The sequence below is a fragment of the Podarcis bocagei genome, assembly GCF_964188305.1.
Source record: "Podarcis bocagei genome assembly, chromosome: 2".
NCBI lineage: Eukaryota > Metazoa > Chordata > Lepidosauria > Squamata > Lacertidae > Podarcis > Podarcis bocagei.
Window position 1 is genome coordinate 30200088 of NC_138126.1, and position 16877 is coordinate 30216964.

General features: G+C 46.2%; 2 protein-coding genes across 3 annotated transcripts in view; one reads left to right on the forward strand and one right to left on the reverse strand.

Moving 5' to 3' along the window:
- Nucleotides 1-16877, forward strand: part of LOC308581639 (uncharacterized protein C3orf49) — a 239089-nt gene that overhangs the window by 192631 nt on the left and 29581 nt on the right. The window lies entirely within an intron of this gene.
- PRICKLE2 (prickle planar cell polarity protein 2) overlaps nucleotides 1-16877 on the reverse strand; it is a 252106-nt gene that overhangs the window by 14527 nt on the left and 220702 nt on the right. For both annotated transcript variants that reach the window (XM_081184051.1, XM_081184052.1), the window contains one exon: nucleotides 15366-16232. In XM_081184051.1, coding sequence (XP_081040177.1) covers nucleotides 15366-16232 — 867 coding nt within the window. The remainder of the gene's footprint in view (nucleotides 1-15365; nucleotides 16233-16877) is intronic.

Here is a 16877-nt window from a genome sequence, read left to right on the forward strand (position 1 = left end):
AAGGTCACCCAGCAGCTGCATGTGGAGGAGAGGGAAGCGAACCCGGTTCACCACATTACGAGTCCACTGCTCTTAACCACTACACCACGCTGGCTCTCCAGAGTAGACATGTATAGGATTGCACGGTAAGTTCAGTGCACAGGTCCATCTAGCTCAGAAGTCTGGTGGGTGCCATTGCAGGCCGATGTTCTCCCCTCCTGCTGAGATCTGACGGGGAAGCCCCAGCGACGGTTTCCTAGGCAGCAAACAAAGCTTCCAGGCTCAGCTTGCTTGCCTGGGAAATGGATCCTGCCCGCTTGTTCAATTAGCGAATCGCAAGCGGGCATGGGGGCAGGTCACCAGGAGGCGAAGACCTGTGGCTTGCTGAGCAACCACTTTTCACTGGATCTAGAGCTGGGAAATGGCCCTCTCCCTGATCCAAACCAAGCATATTTCAGGGAATTCTGGGAGCCACAGGAGGGCTTCCTAAGATGGCCGCTATTGGCAGGCGTGTGGGAGAGGACAGTCCTTCAGATACCCAGTCCCAACCTATTTTTAGGGTATTTAAAGGTTGTCGCCGGCACTTTGAATTATGTCAAAAAGCAAACCGGACGCCAATGCAGTTGTTTCAGTAAAGGAGTCATGTGCTTCCCATATGCAACCCTTCCTTATTATCTGGCAGGAATTATTAAGTAGATACAGTCATACCTTGGAAGTCGAATGGAATCTGTTCCGGAAGTCCGTTTAACTTCCAAGACATTTGGAAACCAAAGCATGGCTTCTGATTGGCTGCAGGAAGCTCCTACAGCCAATCGGAAGCCGCGGAAGCCCCGTCGGACGTTCGGCTTCCAAAAATAGTTTGCAAACCGGAACAGTCACTTCCGGGTTTGCGGCATCCGGGAGGAAAACGTTCGGGAACTAAGCTGTTCCAAAACCAGGTACGACTGTGTGTAGAAGATCACCAGACTTCCTTACGTGGTTGAGGTGTACAAGTAGTAAATTATTATTATAAATTATTATTATGGGGGTGGTGGATGGGGAGAAGCAGGTTGTAGGCACAGAGCTACAGAAGTACACAGCTGAGAGGAAAGGAATGCAGGAGGAATGGTGGAATAACATAAAGGATCATCAATGTCATTTGCTTTACTTATTACAGAAAGCTGGCCAGCTGTGCCCGACTTGCTTAAAGAGCTATACAAACACACAGGCACAGCAAGGAAACAAACAACAAATACAATGGACTTTAAGCATGTCTCTACTGCATTTAGTCCCTCTGTACCTTACTCCTGCACTGTTATAACCAGTGCTTTTTTTCTTAAAAAAAATAAAATGTTTAGGGAGACTCTCATTTTCTTACTCATATTGAAATACTGCCCCTCAACAAGGCCAAACTTAGATTCACAAAATGTTTAGGGGTATGCGTACCCCTGCATCCCCCCAGGAAAAAAGCACTGGTTATAACTACATGGAGAGGTGGTTGTTACCTCCAGTTGCTTGGTCAACTGAGTACTGCCATTTGCACCCTCGCCCCAGTTCCCAAGTGGATGCCAATGCATGTGGGGTTCAAAGCACAGGCAACAGGTTGCTGTTTTGCATGAGTATTTAGAGTTCCTGGGAATTTCCAAGGCCTTGGTGAAGGGCTTTAAAACTGATGTAACATTCATTTGTATCTCTTCAGCTTAAGAGACAGGCCTATTCATTGGCTGCCTAGCACCTGTCGTTATGATGATGGAGCTTTCCGGAGATTTGCAATGGACTGAGAACTCTCCTTGCTTTGGCACTTCCAAACTCTGCACACAGAAATGCCAGCACTGAGGCATGTCCGCTGGAGGAGGGAGAAAGGTTGTTTTCTGCTGCTCCAGAGAAGCGGACATGGAGCAATGGATCCAAACTACAAGAAAGAAGATTCCACCTAAACATTAGGAAGAACTTCCTGACAGTAAGAGCTGTTCGACAGTGGAATTTGCTGCCAAGGAGTGTGGTGGAGTCTCCTTCTTTGGAGGTCTTTAAGCAGAGGCTTGACAACCATATGTCAGGAGTGCTCTGATGGTGTTTCCTGCTTGGCAGGGGGTTGGACTCGATGGCCCTTGTGGTCTCTTCCAACTCTATGATTCTATGATTCTATGTAAGCAATGGTTCTGCTCACCTAAATGGGCTGAAAATAAAGACAGGGATGGGTGTACAGATCATTGGACACTGACATACGTGGTGCAACGGAAGCAAAGGAGTCTGCTGGCGCTTGGCTGAATGCTTTTTTGGCACATTTGTGTGGGTGGGTGAAAACCCTCTCTCAAAGTTGTAAACGAATCATTAGAAATTATGCTTTCTAAAGGGATCAGTTGTGTCACTGAGTTCCTGCGGAAGGGATCCACCCTACTTACTTCTGCAACTCATGCCTCACATGGCATCTGGTGAGGGGAGATGAGAGTGGTCTGGAGAAAACAGCCTCCTGAGGACTACGCTGGGCCAAATTTGGCCAGGAGGTTCCTCAAACCTGCCCTATTCTTCCCTACTCCGTTGGATCAAATGACTGCTAAAGCAGGATGGCTCCCTTTAAACAAGAGCCTCCTTCTGAGTGAAGGCAGACCCAGCTACTGAGACAGAGCCAACTGCTTCTGTTTCAAAGCTCAGTCTGAGGAGGCCTTGTGCTGAAGCAACATCTCAGTTCTATCCTTATGAAGTTTCCGAGCATAATTCAAAGTGTTGGTGCTGACCTGTAAAGCCCAGTATACCTGAAGGAGAGTCTCCACCCCCATCATTCAGCCTTCATTCATTCAGCTACCCTATCGTTCACTGAGGTCCAGCTCCAAGCATAGCTGTCAATCTTCCCTTTTTTGCAGGAAATTCCCTTATTCCAGCACCGTTTCCTGCTGCTATCCCGGATTGTTAGATATCCTGTAGACTGTCCCCAGGACAGGTGAGGCTGCTGATCCCTTATTTTCAAATCCGAAAGTTGACAGCTATGGCTCTGAGGGCCTTCTGGCGGTGAGAAGTGAGGTTACAGGGAACCAGGCAGAGGGCCTTCTCGGTAGTGGCGCCCTCCCATCAGATGTCAAGGAAATAAACAACTATTTGACTTTTAGAAGACATCTGACTGCAGCCCTGTTTAGGGAAGTTTTTAGTGTTTAGTTTTTAGTGTTTGATTTTTTATCGTGTTTTTAATATTCTGTTGGGAGCCACCCAGAGTGGCTGGGGAAACCCAGTCAGATGGGCGGTGTATAAATAATAAATTATCACTATTATATTATTATACGCAGCACAAGCCCTGCATGGAACTGACTAGGGCAGCCTCACCAGTGCTGAGGTCTGCACTTACAATGGAACAGTGTGCCAGGTTGCAGGTGGAAGGAGGACTGGTGGCATAAAAATATATGAAAACTGTATCAAATACTTGCAACTCCTTGATTTTTCACATGAACAATTAGGCGCTTGAGCACTTTCCTCAAGGAACTGAGAACACTGAGGATTAGACTTTGATGAGACTCCAAGGGAAGGGAGTTTCCACAGTTGTGCAGCAGCCACCGAGAAAACCCCTTTGAACATTCATTGCGGTAACAACAAAGCACACAGGAGGCATTTCACAGTTAGTTTTAACCGGTTTTTGTCTTCTGCATCCTTTGCAACCTCCCTGCACATTGCTTAGCGGTATATGTTGAAATAGATGAATAAATGCAATAGGGAGAAATAGTGAGAAGGGTGTCCTTTGCTTGACTGGAGATTACTGTGGATTTCCAGGGCAAGTAATGGCATGCTTGACAGGTCATTAGGACTGGCCATTGTTCAGCTGCATGTGTGCCAATTTCTGATGCCAGCAGTTTCATATTGTCCTCATTTGCTCATGGCATTTTGCCTGGAGCAGGGAGTCCGGATGGGCACTGTGGCTGACAGCAAGGGAAGGAACGCCGCAAATGTTGCTGGGATCAGGGAAGTTTCTGGGCTGGTGGATGCACAGATCTTTTGTCTTCTTAAAAGATGCACACACACCCGGTCCCTTCTCCCCAACAATCAATGGCCTGCACCTTTTTAATGCCAGCATGAGGCTACTGCTGTCTCAGCAAAGACCACATCAGTCAGGGAAGTTGCACATTCCTTTCCGCGCTTGTAAAAAAAGAAGAATCAACTACCATCTATGCTGCTTTTAATAGCCCTTGTTTGTGGGATGTGCTGGAGAAAAAGGAGCCAACATTGTCTCTGTGTTTCTCCTCTGCCCTCCTCTGGGAGCAACTTGCTACCTGGGCTTCTGGAGGGAAAACCAAAACAGAACCACCATTTCTGTTCCACTCAAGAACTAGAAAACTACAGAAGAATCTGAGCTTCTACAGCTTTTCATGTATTACATGACCTAGGAACATGGAGAGTTGGCCATTGGTCCATCTTGTTTGGTGGTGTCTGCACTGACTGGCAGAGGTTCTCCGGAGATATATATATATATATATATATATATATATATATATATATATATATATTGGGGGGGGGGGTCCCTAGGCATTACCAGGAGATATTGGGACTGACCTGGGGAGCTTTTGCATGCAAAGCGGATTTAACTAGGGATTGACGTGGAAGGTCAAATTGAAGCTTTCAACATACAAGAGCAATTTTAGACAAAATGTTCACCCAACTAGGCTTGCTGCACTTTGTCAAAGTGTGATGTGAGAACCAGGCCACTGAAGAACAGAAGGACTCCAAGAGGAGAAGGCAGAGAAGGCAGATAGGCAGGCTCCAGCACCAACTCTGGGACAATTCTGATGTCTTGCATTGATCAGCTGCACTTGCATTTTTAATAATACTTCAACATGCAAATCTTGCATGATCTTTGTGATTACAGTGGTACCTCATGTTAAGAACTTAATTCGTTCCGGAGGTCCGTTCTTAACCTGAAGCTGTTCTTAACCTGAAGCACCACTTTAGCTAATGGGGCCTCCTGCTGTCGGTGCGCCGCCGGAGCACGATTTCTGTTCTCATCCTGAAGCAAAGTTCTTAACCCAAGGTACTACATCTGGGTTAGCGGAGTTTGTAAGCTGAAGCATCTGTAACCTGAAGTGTCTGTAACTCGAGGTACCACTGTAGTTGTTGCCTAATACAGTGGTACCTTGGAAGTTGAATGGAATCCATTCCGGAAGTCCGTTTGACTTCCAAAACTTTTGGAAACCAAGGCATGGCTTCCGGTTGGCTGCAGGAAGTTTCTACAGCCAATTGGAAGCCATGTAAGCTGCATCGGAGTTTGGGTTCCAAAGAATGTTCACAAACCGGAACACTCACTTCTTGGTTTGCGGCATTTGGGAGCCAAAACGCTGGACTTGCAAGGCATTTGGGATCTAAGGTACGACTGTACTTGAGTTATGATTAAATATTTTAAAATATTTTTGCCAGTGCCGACAAAGGCCTCCCTTTTTCAACAGTTTCGCCACACTCTTGCTTATCTATTAATGCACACTGCCCTCATTTGCTCTTAACTCTCATTTGCCTTCAGTTGCTCTTTGTTTTGTCAGCACACAGTTGAGTCTGACTGGCTCTGTGGCATTGCAAAGCCACCTTGTTCATCAGGCTACCGACAACCAGCTGAGATCACCCATGTGAGTGTTCCAGAAAGAAAGAATACCATCCAAAGAGAAAACTGTGCTGAAGCAACAACCAGGGGGACATGGCGCTGCATAAAATGTTTAAAATGTGAGTATTCACTCAAAGTGTTTTTTGGGAGTGAGCATCTACCCCAAAATGGAAATGCGAGAATACTGGTGCAGACTTACTTAATAGTTTCAATTCCTAGTGTAAGTGGATGGGGCATGTAGGGCAATGTTTCTGAAGGAAACTTCTGCAAGTCTCCCTTCCAAAGGAAATTTACTTTGATGGCCTAGGAAGGAAAGGATCTCCCTTCTTCAAAAATCCTTAAGTTCTCAGCAGTTCAAGCTTTGATCCTTGCAAAAAGAGTTCAGAAACATTTCAGAACGCTGGATTTTGCTGGGATTCGACCTCATGCCTGTCACCACGCACCATCTCCTCTGGTTTGCCTTGGGGCTTTCTCATTTGTAAGCCTGCCAGCAAGGGAAAACAAGGCATTCCTTACTTTCCAAAGAACTCAAGTGCACAAGTCTTTTAATATTTCAACACCTCATCTGCAAAGCCCAGCAGGGAGAGTAGACAGGCACTGCATGAAACAGAAAGGGGGGGGGACACACAACATTGCAAGCCTACTCTTTTTGGACACTTTGCTTTGGAACAGGCAGCCAAGAGAGTGGAATTTCTCTACAGCTGCCCACATCTGATCTTACTGGAAGAACAGCATTTGGTTTTCCCCACTGAGAAGAGGCTGGCTCCATTCTGCAATGGAAAATAAATGTATCTTTCCTTCCTCCTCAACACTCCCCACCCCTAAATCCCAGAGATGAAGGCATCCATCACTTCTTCTGTTAGTAAAATGAGTATCCCATGATGGGTACCAGAAAGGGATAAGAGAGAGGCGGGCAGCGGCAGGTTCCTCAAATGACCCCTCAAGTACGTTCTCCTTCAAGTCTAATTTGACCCCCATTCCCAAAGCACCCTTGAAACTGTGAGTGGTCTTACCATTAGGTAAAGTGAGGCAGCTACTGAGAGTTGCTAGGAGACCCCTGGTCCCCACACAGAATTACAATTCCCAGTGAGATTTAACAATCCTTCTTTGCAGGAAACTCTAGGATTTGCAACTCTGTGAGGGGAAATTGAGTCTCCATTCTCCAGGATTCTTTGGCAGTGGCAGACGAAGGAGGGTGCGGGCCGCGCCGGGTGTCATCATTGAGGGGGGTGACAAAATGACAAAAATATGAGGGGTTTTTAAAGAAAATTACCCCGCCCCGGCTGCAGGATATGCGCGCCACACCAGGCCCTCGAGCGGCTAACTACACTGCTGTTCTTTGGGGGAGAAAAAAGTACTTTAAATGTATAGTGTGAAGAAGAAGAAGAAGAAGAAGAAGAAGAAGAAGAAGAAGAGGAGTTTGGATTTGATATCCCACTTTATCACTCCCCTTAAGGAGTCTCAAAGTGGCTAACATTCTCCTTTCCCTTCCTCCCCCACAACAAACACTCTGTGAGGTGAGTGGGGCTGAGAGACTTCAGAGAAGTGTGACTGGCCCAAGATCACCCAGCAGCTGCATGTGGAGGAGTGGAGATGCGAACCCTGTTCACCAGATTACGAGTCCACCGCTCTTAACCACTACACCACACTGGCTCTCCAGTGTGAATGTGGTCTGAGTCAAGCCAAAACTTCCTTTGAAAACTTCACTCACCCTCTCCACCTTTGGGAGTTTTCAGTTCACACGCTCACAAATTGCCAAACAAAAATTGGCTAACATTTCAATTCTAATCAACACAGAAGAGATGCACAAGAGCAGCACTGGATTGTGGGTTGGCTGCAGAGTTCACATCAAATATAGACTTTTATAGGCCGAGAATGGAAAATCTGAGGTCCTCCGGTCATTGCTGGACTTCAGTTCTCATCAGGCCTAGCCAATGATCAGAGATGGTGTAAGCTGTAGAACAACAAGTTACCCAATTCCTGCTGCAGAGGTTATTTTAGTATAAGGACCGCAACCTGGATTTTTCTCATGTGCCTAAATAAAATGGATTCTGGCTACATACTTCTTGACATGTTTTCCTCTAAGACATCAAAAAAGATTGCCAAAGAATTTCCTACCCTTGAGGCAACAGTCAGATGTTAACACATCAACAATGATTAAAAGTGCTCCAAGTATTTTTATAATTATAAATTACAGTTACATCATCGTAATAAATTGCATAATTATGTTTCTAAATGTGATTCATTATTATTATTATTATTTAAAATCTATAAGGTAAGGCGAATTTGATGGGCCAGTCAATCAAAGAATTATAAACTAAATAAAAAAAGAGCTGCAACATAATGTGGAAAGCCGGATTCTACATAAAATGCGATATAACCAACCTTGATACACCGTATTTATTGAGCCTGTGTACAAAGCTGCTTTTATCTGAATGTCAGTAAAGAGATGCTTAGAGAAATCTGTTCTGAAGTAAACAAGCCCTGAAGGCTGCTCCTGATTTACAAAAAATATTCACTGCAGACATTTGCTTAGCAGGGGGCTTCTGCACTAAATACTTGGAGTGGGAGAAGAGAATGAAATAAAAATAAAACCCAAGCCACCCTGAAAACTAAAAGCTCTCTTCTGGTTCCTGCAGAGCCCTGAGTCAAGAAAGAGCTTCATACAGAGTCGCCTGAAGTCTGGAAGGAAAGCAAAATAACCTAATCCATCTTCAAAAGGCCACTATTGAGGCAGAACATTTCATCCCTGAACTCTGCCTCATGGTGCTTCATCTTTAAGCTGGACTTGGACCAGAAAGCGTTTCAAACCAAGGACATTCCTCTAATGGTCGGTCCAGTGCAAAATAGGGCACATTAATGCTGTCAGGTCCAGGACAACCAGAGCAAATAAACTGTAGCAAAGTCCTTATTTCTCAGGAAAGGACACAATGGAATGCTTGAGAAAGTTGCATGCATTCTGAACCACAGTCGATTCCCCCCACTTCTGTAATAAGAATAAATTATATGTATTAAATAAATACATGCATCTGCACCGTATGTTGCCAAAACTTCCCTAAATATCCTTGAATCTCATAGACCACGTTTAATCTGCTTCCAAAATCCAGACAGTCACAATCCAGCGATACAGCCAGTGCTTGTCTCTTTACACACCAGCCATGATTTAAACACACGTGGTTGTTATTAACACACGGAGGAGCATCCCAGATAGGCCTTGAGAGCTCTGACTCAACATTTGTGTTGGTTCAGACTGAAGAAAGCCACAGGTCTTCTCAAGTGCCAGAAACCACATTCAGCCTTCTGTAAACAAACAGATGGAACACCTGCCTATAAACTCCTGTCCAACTTCCTGAACCAACACACAGTTAACTTACACAGTACTTTCAACCTGTAACAGCAACTATCACAATTGAGGAACAAACTCCTGGAAAAGTAGGCAAAGAAGGAAAGGGATCAATCAACTTCTGGCCTCAAATTGCTTATGTACCACAGAAATGGACTTTGCTTTCTGGACCTTGCTTCACCCACAACCAACATCAGGCATATAATTTGGCAGCTACTGGGAATCCTCACCTTCCCTCCCCCAGCATTGATTCCTGATGGTTGCAATGGACCCGTAAGCTACCATTAAGAACAACAATACATTCAGGAATCACCGTGTACATTTGTCTCAAGACGATTTACAAGCATACCACAAAACAGTTGAACATACTTTCTCAAACCATACAAAAAAGAAGGGACGATAGGTTTAAAAACAATACACAATGAATGCCTAAAGCAAAGACCTTTTCATCCAGTTGGAAAAGCTTGTTGCAACAAGATGTCTTCAATTGTTTCCAGAAAGTACAGAAGGTGCACACCTGTTGTATCTCGACAGGGTTGCAGTTCCATGTTTAGTTTCCCAAAATGCATGGGAAATTGTGTTGGCCCAGGGCACTGTGGGAGAAACAAAATGGCGGACGCCAGGAGGCTGCCACTTACAAGAACTTTGTTGCTCGTTGCTATAATAAAAAGATCAGAAAAAGCCTGCTGCTCTACAAGGTGATTCACCACCTGTGAATCTTAGGGAGCGGGGACAGCAGAGCAGACACAAGGTCAATAGCATTGTCCTGCAGTGGTCCATGAAGATGAAAGGGGCAGTGCCCCACCAACCTCAGTTTGTCGTCAGCCAGCCCTATTGGGTTTCTCTTCCATAGTCTCAGTGTTGCCCTTGCAGAACTTGGCAGGGAGGAGGGTAGGCTGTGCCTGTCATGGGGTCTGGTTCAACTTACTGTTGGTCTTCCTTCATTCTTTCTTAGCTCAGTCAGTAAAGGTACCCCTGCCCGTACGGGCCAGTCGTGTCCGACTCTGGGGTTGTGCGCACATCTCACTTAAGAGGCCAGGGGCCAGCGCTGTCCGGAGACACTTCTGGGTCATGTGGCCAGCGTGACGAAGCTGCTCTGGCGAGCCAGCACCAGCGCAGCACACGGAAACGTCGTTTACCTTCCCGCTATAAAGCAGTACCTATTTATCTACTTGCAGTTAGGGGTGCTTTCGAACTGCTAGGTGGACAGGAGCTGGGACTGAAAGACGGGAGCTCACCCCGCCGCAGGGATTCGAACCGCCGACCATGCGATCGGCAAGTCCTAGGCACTGAAGTTTTACCCACAGCGCCACCCGCGTCCCCAGCTCAGTCAGTAGAGCACATAAACTCCATCAGGAAAGTAAGGAAACAAGAGGAAAGGTAACAGGACACACTTGGTGATTTGGGGATAAGGATTTCCAAAGCGAAGGTTCTTAGCTGAACAAGGTTACGTTTGGTCATCTGATAACATAGAGGGCACTCAGCAAAAGGGGAAGCACAATTCTCAGGAGGATGGAATCTGATTCTGGCACAAAGTCTACTTTGTGACCAGTGTGCCAGTTCTGCTGAACTGCAGCTGTTTAACAGCACACCCCTGTTTTGCAGAGACTGCCCCACGTTTCACTCAAACACAGTGAAGGTTAAATGGAACAGGAACAGACAGCACGGCCCACAGCAAGGGCTACTTCAGAAAGCACACCATGAGCTTTAATTGCTTTTGCAGACTTCAACTGCACATGATGCAACCTCGATAATTGCTTTCTGTGAACAAACCGGCCACTGGATATGTTGCTTGCTTCTTCTCTCTAATACCTGAAATTGTTACTTCTCACGTGTAAAAAGCTGAAAGCAGCCTAGTAAAGGCCTCCTTCAGTCATTCTTCCTCTGGTGCCACACTCTGCCTCCCAAGTCTAGGTTGGCTTACTGTTGCTTTGCCTTCATGAAAAAAGCACACAGTTCCTTCTAACCTTAGTCCCTATGCGATGTTAAATTAAATTACTCCATTTACTTCAGAAGTTTGTCAGCGTTCTGCGACTGGCAGCTTTACCCCCAAGCAGCTAGAATAGTTGTGGACATTCTGTGACACCACGGCAGCTCAGCCAATGACTAGGGAGACTGCATGAGGGCAGACATTGTAAGTCTATTACAAGACTCTGCAATGTAGGCCTTTCTTCACACCAGAGAAAAGGATATAATGCATTTTCGTTTTCCAGGATGACGTTGCATGAAAGTTAAGTGATGCTGTTAGGCTCTCGGAAAATTCTTGGCTTTGCAGAGCTGATTAGTCTGCAATAGTCTGGGCAGAGACACACACTGGGCAATAAAAGCAAAGAACTATTCCTGTACAATTCAGGCACTGGAGACATCTCCACCCTGCAGACCTCTCCACTCTTCTTGGGTCCCACATGCCTTGTTCTCTGCATGTGGTGGGAATAAGATGTAATAATGCATACTGCTACCAGTGATTGTTGTGAATGAAAAGGGTGCTACTGCATGGGAGTGGTTGCCATATATATTTGTGATCAGACATACATTGTATTTTCCCCCTACAAGGATGGGCTGGAATTGCTCATGTTCAGGCAAAAGGGGCATTGTGAATTGCGCATGATCTGATAGAAGCATTGAGGGCACAAAGTACATTTGTTTGTATGCATAGGCCTATATCTAAGTTGCACCATTAACCTCCATGGTGAATAGAATGAGAGGGATGCCACTGCCATAAAGGACTTGCAAGCTTTCTAGATATCTGCCATTCGACTTCTGTTTCAAGTGTGGTTTTTTTTCTTTTAATGCAGATACTTTTTTTTTAATGGAGGCACAATTCAAATGCCTCTGATCATATTCCATACTTAGGGTTTGGGGATATTTTAAGAAGTCATAACACATTTTATACATAGAGAACTGTAGCTACTTTCAAAGAGGTTTTTTATATATCTCACAACTGCCTTTGGTTATGGCAACTTCTCAGTCTCCCAGGACTTGAAATCCATCCCTCTTTTGTACAGCTGGCATTGATTCCTGCTCTTCTTTAAGGAGAGGATAAAGAGCGTCAAAGGAATTGTTTTGAAATGAACCAAAAGTCACGCTACATAAAGGAATTCTGCTTGAGAGACAAATCAAAGGGAGATGAACTGTGGAATTTGCCACAGTGGGACTGTCATAGCTAGCCCACAAGTGCTGCAACGCTCTGAAAGGAGACAAAACACTGGGCCTTTATGTTATGGGACAACTGGCAAGAAGAAGAGGATGAGGAAGAAGAAGAAGTTGTTACTCTATACAAATAACAGCTCCTGTGATAAAACTGACTGTAGATGGTACCTGCAGGAGTGAGAATTGCTTTATGACTGAACACCCTACTCAATTAAAAATGAAGTCTACTGTGTCTTAGAAAAGTCACTTAGTTAATGCAGGTGGATTGCAAATGGAAAAGAAATCCTGGTAACTCCTTAACAGTGCTTTTAAGAGTAGCACAAGTTGCCAACTCTCCAAAGGAAGCTAGCTCCTGACCAAATATACAAGGTGGCAATGTGTTTTGATTTTAAACATTTTTTTTTACCCACTGTGGTTTTCCTAGCATCTCCCACTTTGATGCATTCTGAGTACAGTGGTACCTCGGGTTACATACGCTTCAGGTTACATACGCTTCAGGTTACAGACTCTGCTAACCCAGAAATAGTGCTTCAGGTTAAGAACTTTGCTTCAGGATGAGAACAGAAATCATGCTCTGGTGGTGTGGCGGCAGCAAGAGGCCCCATTAGCTAAAGTGGTGCTTCAGGTTAAGAACAGTTTCAGGTTAAGTACAGACCTCCGGAACGAATTAAGTACTTAAGCCGAGGTACCACTGTAGTTTCCTTGGAGCAGTCCCTCAAAATCCATTTGGCTTGAATTCCGAGTTCTAGTTCCTCATTAACAGCATTTCAGCAGGAGCAGCTGGCTTCCTCTCCTGTTACCTCTGAGTATCTTCTCTGCTGCTGCATCAGAAGCAGCATCACAGCTGAGACCACAGTCAACCTGGGGTGGCCACAGCAAGAGGCCAATCTTTAAATGTCAAGCCCTTTTTCTAAGTATCCTGAGCACTGAAAACAGCAGATTAAACCGGATTGTTGAAGTCCTACATGAACTCAGGAATGTACAGAACAAGATTTAAACGTAGAAAGTGATTTAAAGCCCTAAACGGCCTCGGTCCTGTATACCTGAAGGAGCGTCTCCACCCCCATCGTTCAGCCCGGACACTGAGATCCAGCGCCGAGGGCCTTCTGGCGGTTCCCTCATTGCGAGAAGTGAGGTTACAGGGAACCAGGCAGAGGGCCTTCTCGGTAGTGGCGCCCGCCCTGTGGAACTCCCTCCCTTCAGATGTGAAGGAAATAAGCAGCTATCCTCTCTTTAAAAGACATCTTAAGGCAGCCCTGTTCAGGGAAGTTTTTAATATTTAAAGCTGTACTGTTTTTAACACTTGATTGCGAGCCTCCCAGAGTGGCTGGGGAAACTCAGCCAGATGGGCGGGGTATAAATAATAAACTATTATTATTATATTATTATTATTGAAGGGAAGAGAGACGATTTAAACATGGAAAAGGATGAAAAGCAAGAGTGTTGGAAAGAGGGAAAGGAGAGTTTAGGGTGATTATTTAAACCTAAATTGAAGATCGCTGGAGGAGAGGGGGAATCTTCAATGGAGATCAAGAGGCAAGAGTTTCCTCTTCCACAACTCAGCATCAGGATAGCTGGAAGGGAAGAGAAACGTCATGTCTGGATCTCTCCTGAAGATCAGTAGAAGCTTTTACCCCTTCATGTCTTCAGTGTGAAGGATTTGTTTTTCTCCAAGTACGTTTCTCCCTCTTCATCTCACTGTGGAGAGGGGAGGGAGAAACATGGCTGAAGCTCAAGAGCCAGCATTTCCTCCTCTCCATCCCTGAAGATCAAGATAGAGTGCTGTGTGAGAGAGAAAACAGCATGTGCCTGCGTGTGTGTGACAAAACATGTTAGTAAACTAGCCTGTGAGAGAGAGGAGGGCCGCATGAGACCGTGGCACACTGCAAACTCTGCATGAGGTAGACCCAAGGTGAACAGTAATAATAATAATAATAATAATAATAATAATAATAATAATAATAATAATAATAATAAGCTTGCAAAAAAAATGTGATGATTGCCAAACAGACATTCCATCCGAATAAGAGGATGAAGCTTGGAATTGGCCTCAGCAGCTATGAAAGCCCACACCACATTTGAGAAGAAGCCCCCTTTGCTGAGCCATGCTATCAAGACCACAGACATCCCTCCTCCTTGAGGATTCACTGAGAGACAGAGGCTGGATTCTCCTCCTCGCTCCACTGCCGCACCTGACATGTGCTGCCATACACACTGCAATGCCATTTTGCTTCTCATTCCAGGCAGGCTGCATCTGCGCCTCTCTCTCTCTCTCTCTCTCTCTCTCTCTCTCTCTCTCTCTCTCTCTCATCTACCTACCTACGTACAGTGGTGCCCCGCAAGATGAATGCCTCGCAAGACGAAAAACTCGCTAGACGAAAGGGTTTTTCGGTTTTGCGTTGCTTCGCTAGACGAATTTCCCTATGGGCTTGCTTCACAAGACGAAAACGTCTTGCACTTTTTTCTTAAAGCCGCTTGAAGAGGCGCAGTTGCGACGGACTGTGCTTCGCAAGACGAAAAACATTGCAAGACGAAAAGACTCGCGGAACAAATTATTTTCGTCTTGCGAGGCACCACTGTATATCTTTCTGTTCCCAGCTCAATCTCACTGGGAGATGATGCCCTCTCAATGGGTGTACCAGAATATCAGGAGAAATGCCTGCTTCTCACCCCTTAAGCAACACAGCCAGGAACAAACAAGCACGGAGGAGGAAGGAGATTCATGTTGGTAGTTAATCGCCAGGTCTTCCATCCTGAGACCTTAAGTCTCAAGTGGGGAAACTGTGTCCCTTCCCATGCCGCTGGACTGCAAATCTCACCATCTCTGAACCATTGTCCATGTTGACTGGGGCTGATGTGAGTTGTGAGTCCACCAACATCCGGGGTGGGGTGGTCACATATTCCCCACCCCTGCATGTTCCCCATCCCTGCTCTAATGGCATCAGAACAAACAGGTACCATTTCCTGAAAGCAAAACTTGCATGTTGCTCTCTAGCAGCTGGAGATACAAAACAGGTCTGCAACAACAAGGGCAGGGTAATCTCCCCAAAAGGGACCTTCCATGTGATTCTTCTGCAAAAAAGTTATTTGTTCAGCCTGGCACCTATTCCCGCAGAATGTTCAATCCAGCGCTTGCTAAGGTCCAAACCAAGTACACCTAAATCTTCACAGCCCTCCATTTTTGCAGCAATACATACTCAACACAATGACATCACCCCAACCTAGGGCAGGATCGCCCATTGAAGCAATAAGACCAATAGAAAAATACTGGGCAAACATCATTTACCTGAATTTCCCACCGTAATGTCACAGCAAAAGCACCATGCTCTAAAACAGCACCCCTACCTGTGGCATTGGAAAGAGCGAGGGACTCCATCGAACCCCGTGGCGTTTGTTCTGTGGGCGCCAGTTCCTCGGTGAACTTCAGTGCGTTGATGGGATGCCTGGTCCGGCACTGCTGTGCAGATCGACTGCTGTCTTCCTCCTGGTTGTACTTGGAGACCTTGTAACTCCCCCTGGTGTCGCCGAAGCTCTGGTTGGACATGTCACTGTAACTCTCCTGCGAGCGTAGCCTTCCTGAGTAATAATCTTCCCGGCATTCTTGGATGAAGCTGCCGCCGTGTCCCTTCATGGCCAGGGAGGAGCTCCTCTTTGGGTTGCTGAAATGTTTGCCCCACAGCTCCTGCTGGCTGCTTGGGCTCTGCCCTGGGTTGTAGGAAGTCCTGATGTTACACTGGCTGAGGAGCTGCAGAGGGCTTTGCGACTGACTTTGCTCCATTTTATTCCCATAGTGGTAGGCTTCGTCTCTGCTCCTCCAGATGTGGTCCCTGTTGAGGCTGGGCGTTTGGCTGGACAAGCTCAGCAAGTCCATCTGCAAGGAGAGGGGGTCCACATCTGTAGACAGCCTGCTGGAGGTCACCTGCAGCTGGCTGCTGCCCTGGCTGGGGGCGCCCTCTTCTCCCTTGTTCCTGTTCTTGCCGATCTTGGCGCTACGCCGCGACTCTTTGGCTCTGGCGCTCTGGAAGGCGGAGTCTGATGAATCCGAGCCGTTGGGGTCGTCACCCATGCTGCACGCCCTGGAACAGAAAATCTGCCCTTGCTTCGGCAGGAACGGTCGTCCAAGCAGAGACTTCTTGCACTGTGCACAGCAAAAGCAGGTCTCCGTGGCATGCCAGTGCTGGCCGTCGTACGTCATCTGACCCTGATCAATGCCTTTGGAAAAAAGGAGAGAAATATGGTGAGCATCGACTAATCTAGAGAACAATTAGGACCAACTGGATGTGACATTAAGGCTCCTGAACTCTGGTGGGGAAGCGGGGTAGTCGAAGTTCAACACGCTAGCCATGATACCAACCTGGAACCTGAGACTGTGATAGAGGATCACAAATAGTACACCACGATCTTCACACTGTTTGCTGAAATCTGCTTGGGATAGGCAATAAAATATTAAACTCATCTCTAGGTATAGCTGCTCAGGTCTCCGTTGTGCTCCAGATCAAAAGAAAAATTAATAGTAATCCCATTTTCTCTAGCCTAGTCTTCTGTTCCATAGGAGGAAGGAAAATAGGAATGACCCCAAGTTGCCCAGTTTGCCTTCCTTTGTCACCAACCTTCCATCATGAAACAGCGGGGCGGAGTGTGCGGAGGACAAAGTGTGCCTTGCTCATACGCTTAACTCCCCCTGGGGATTACCGGAAGAATTAAATGCATTGTGGTCTTAACAATGAGAAACACTGTTCCCAGCAAAGGGTCCCAAAGCTTACCCGTCACAGGTCAGACCAGCTGCCAATGGAATTAGCACAGATCACCACCGCCATATTTAGCACAGACGAATTAGCACCGTGGCGAGTTTTTACT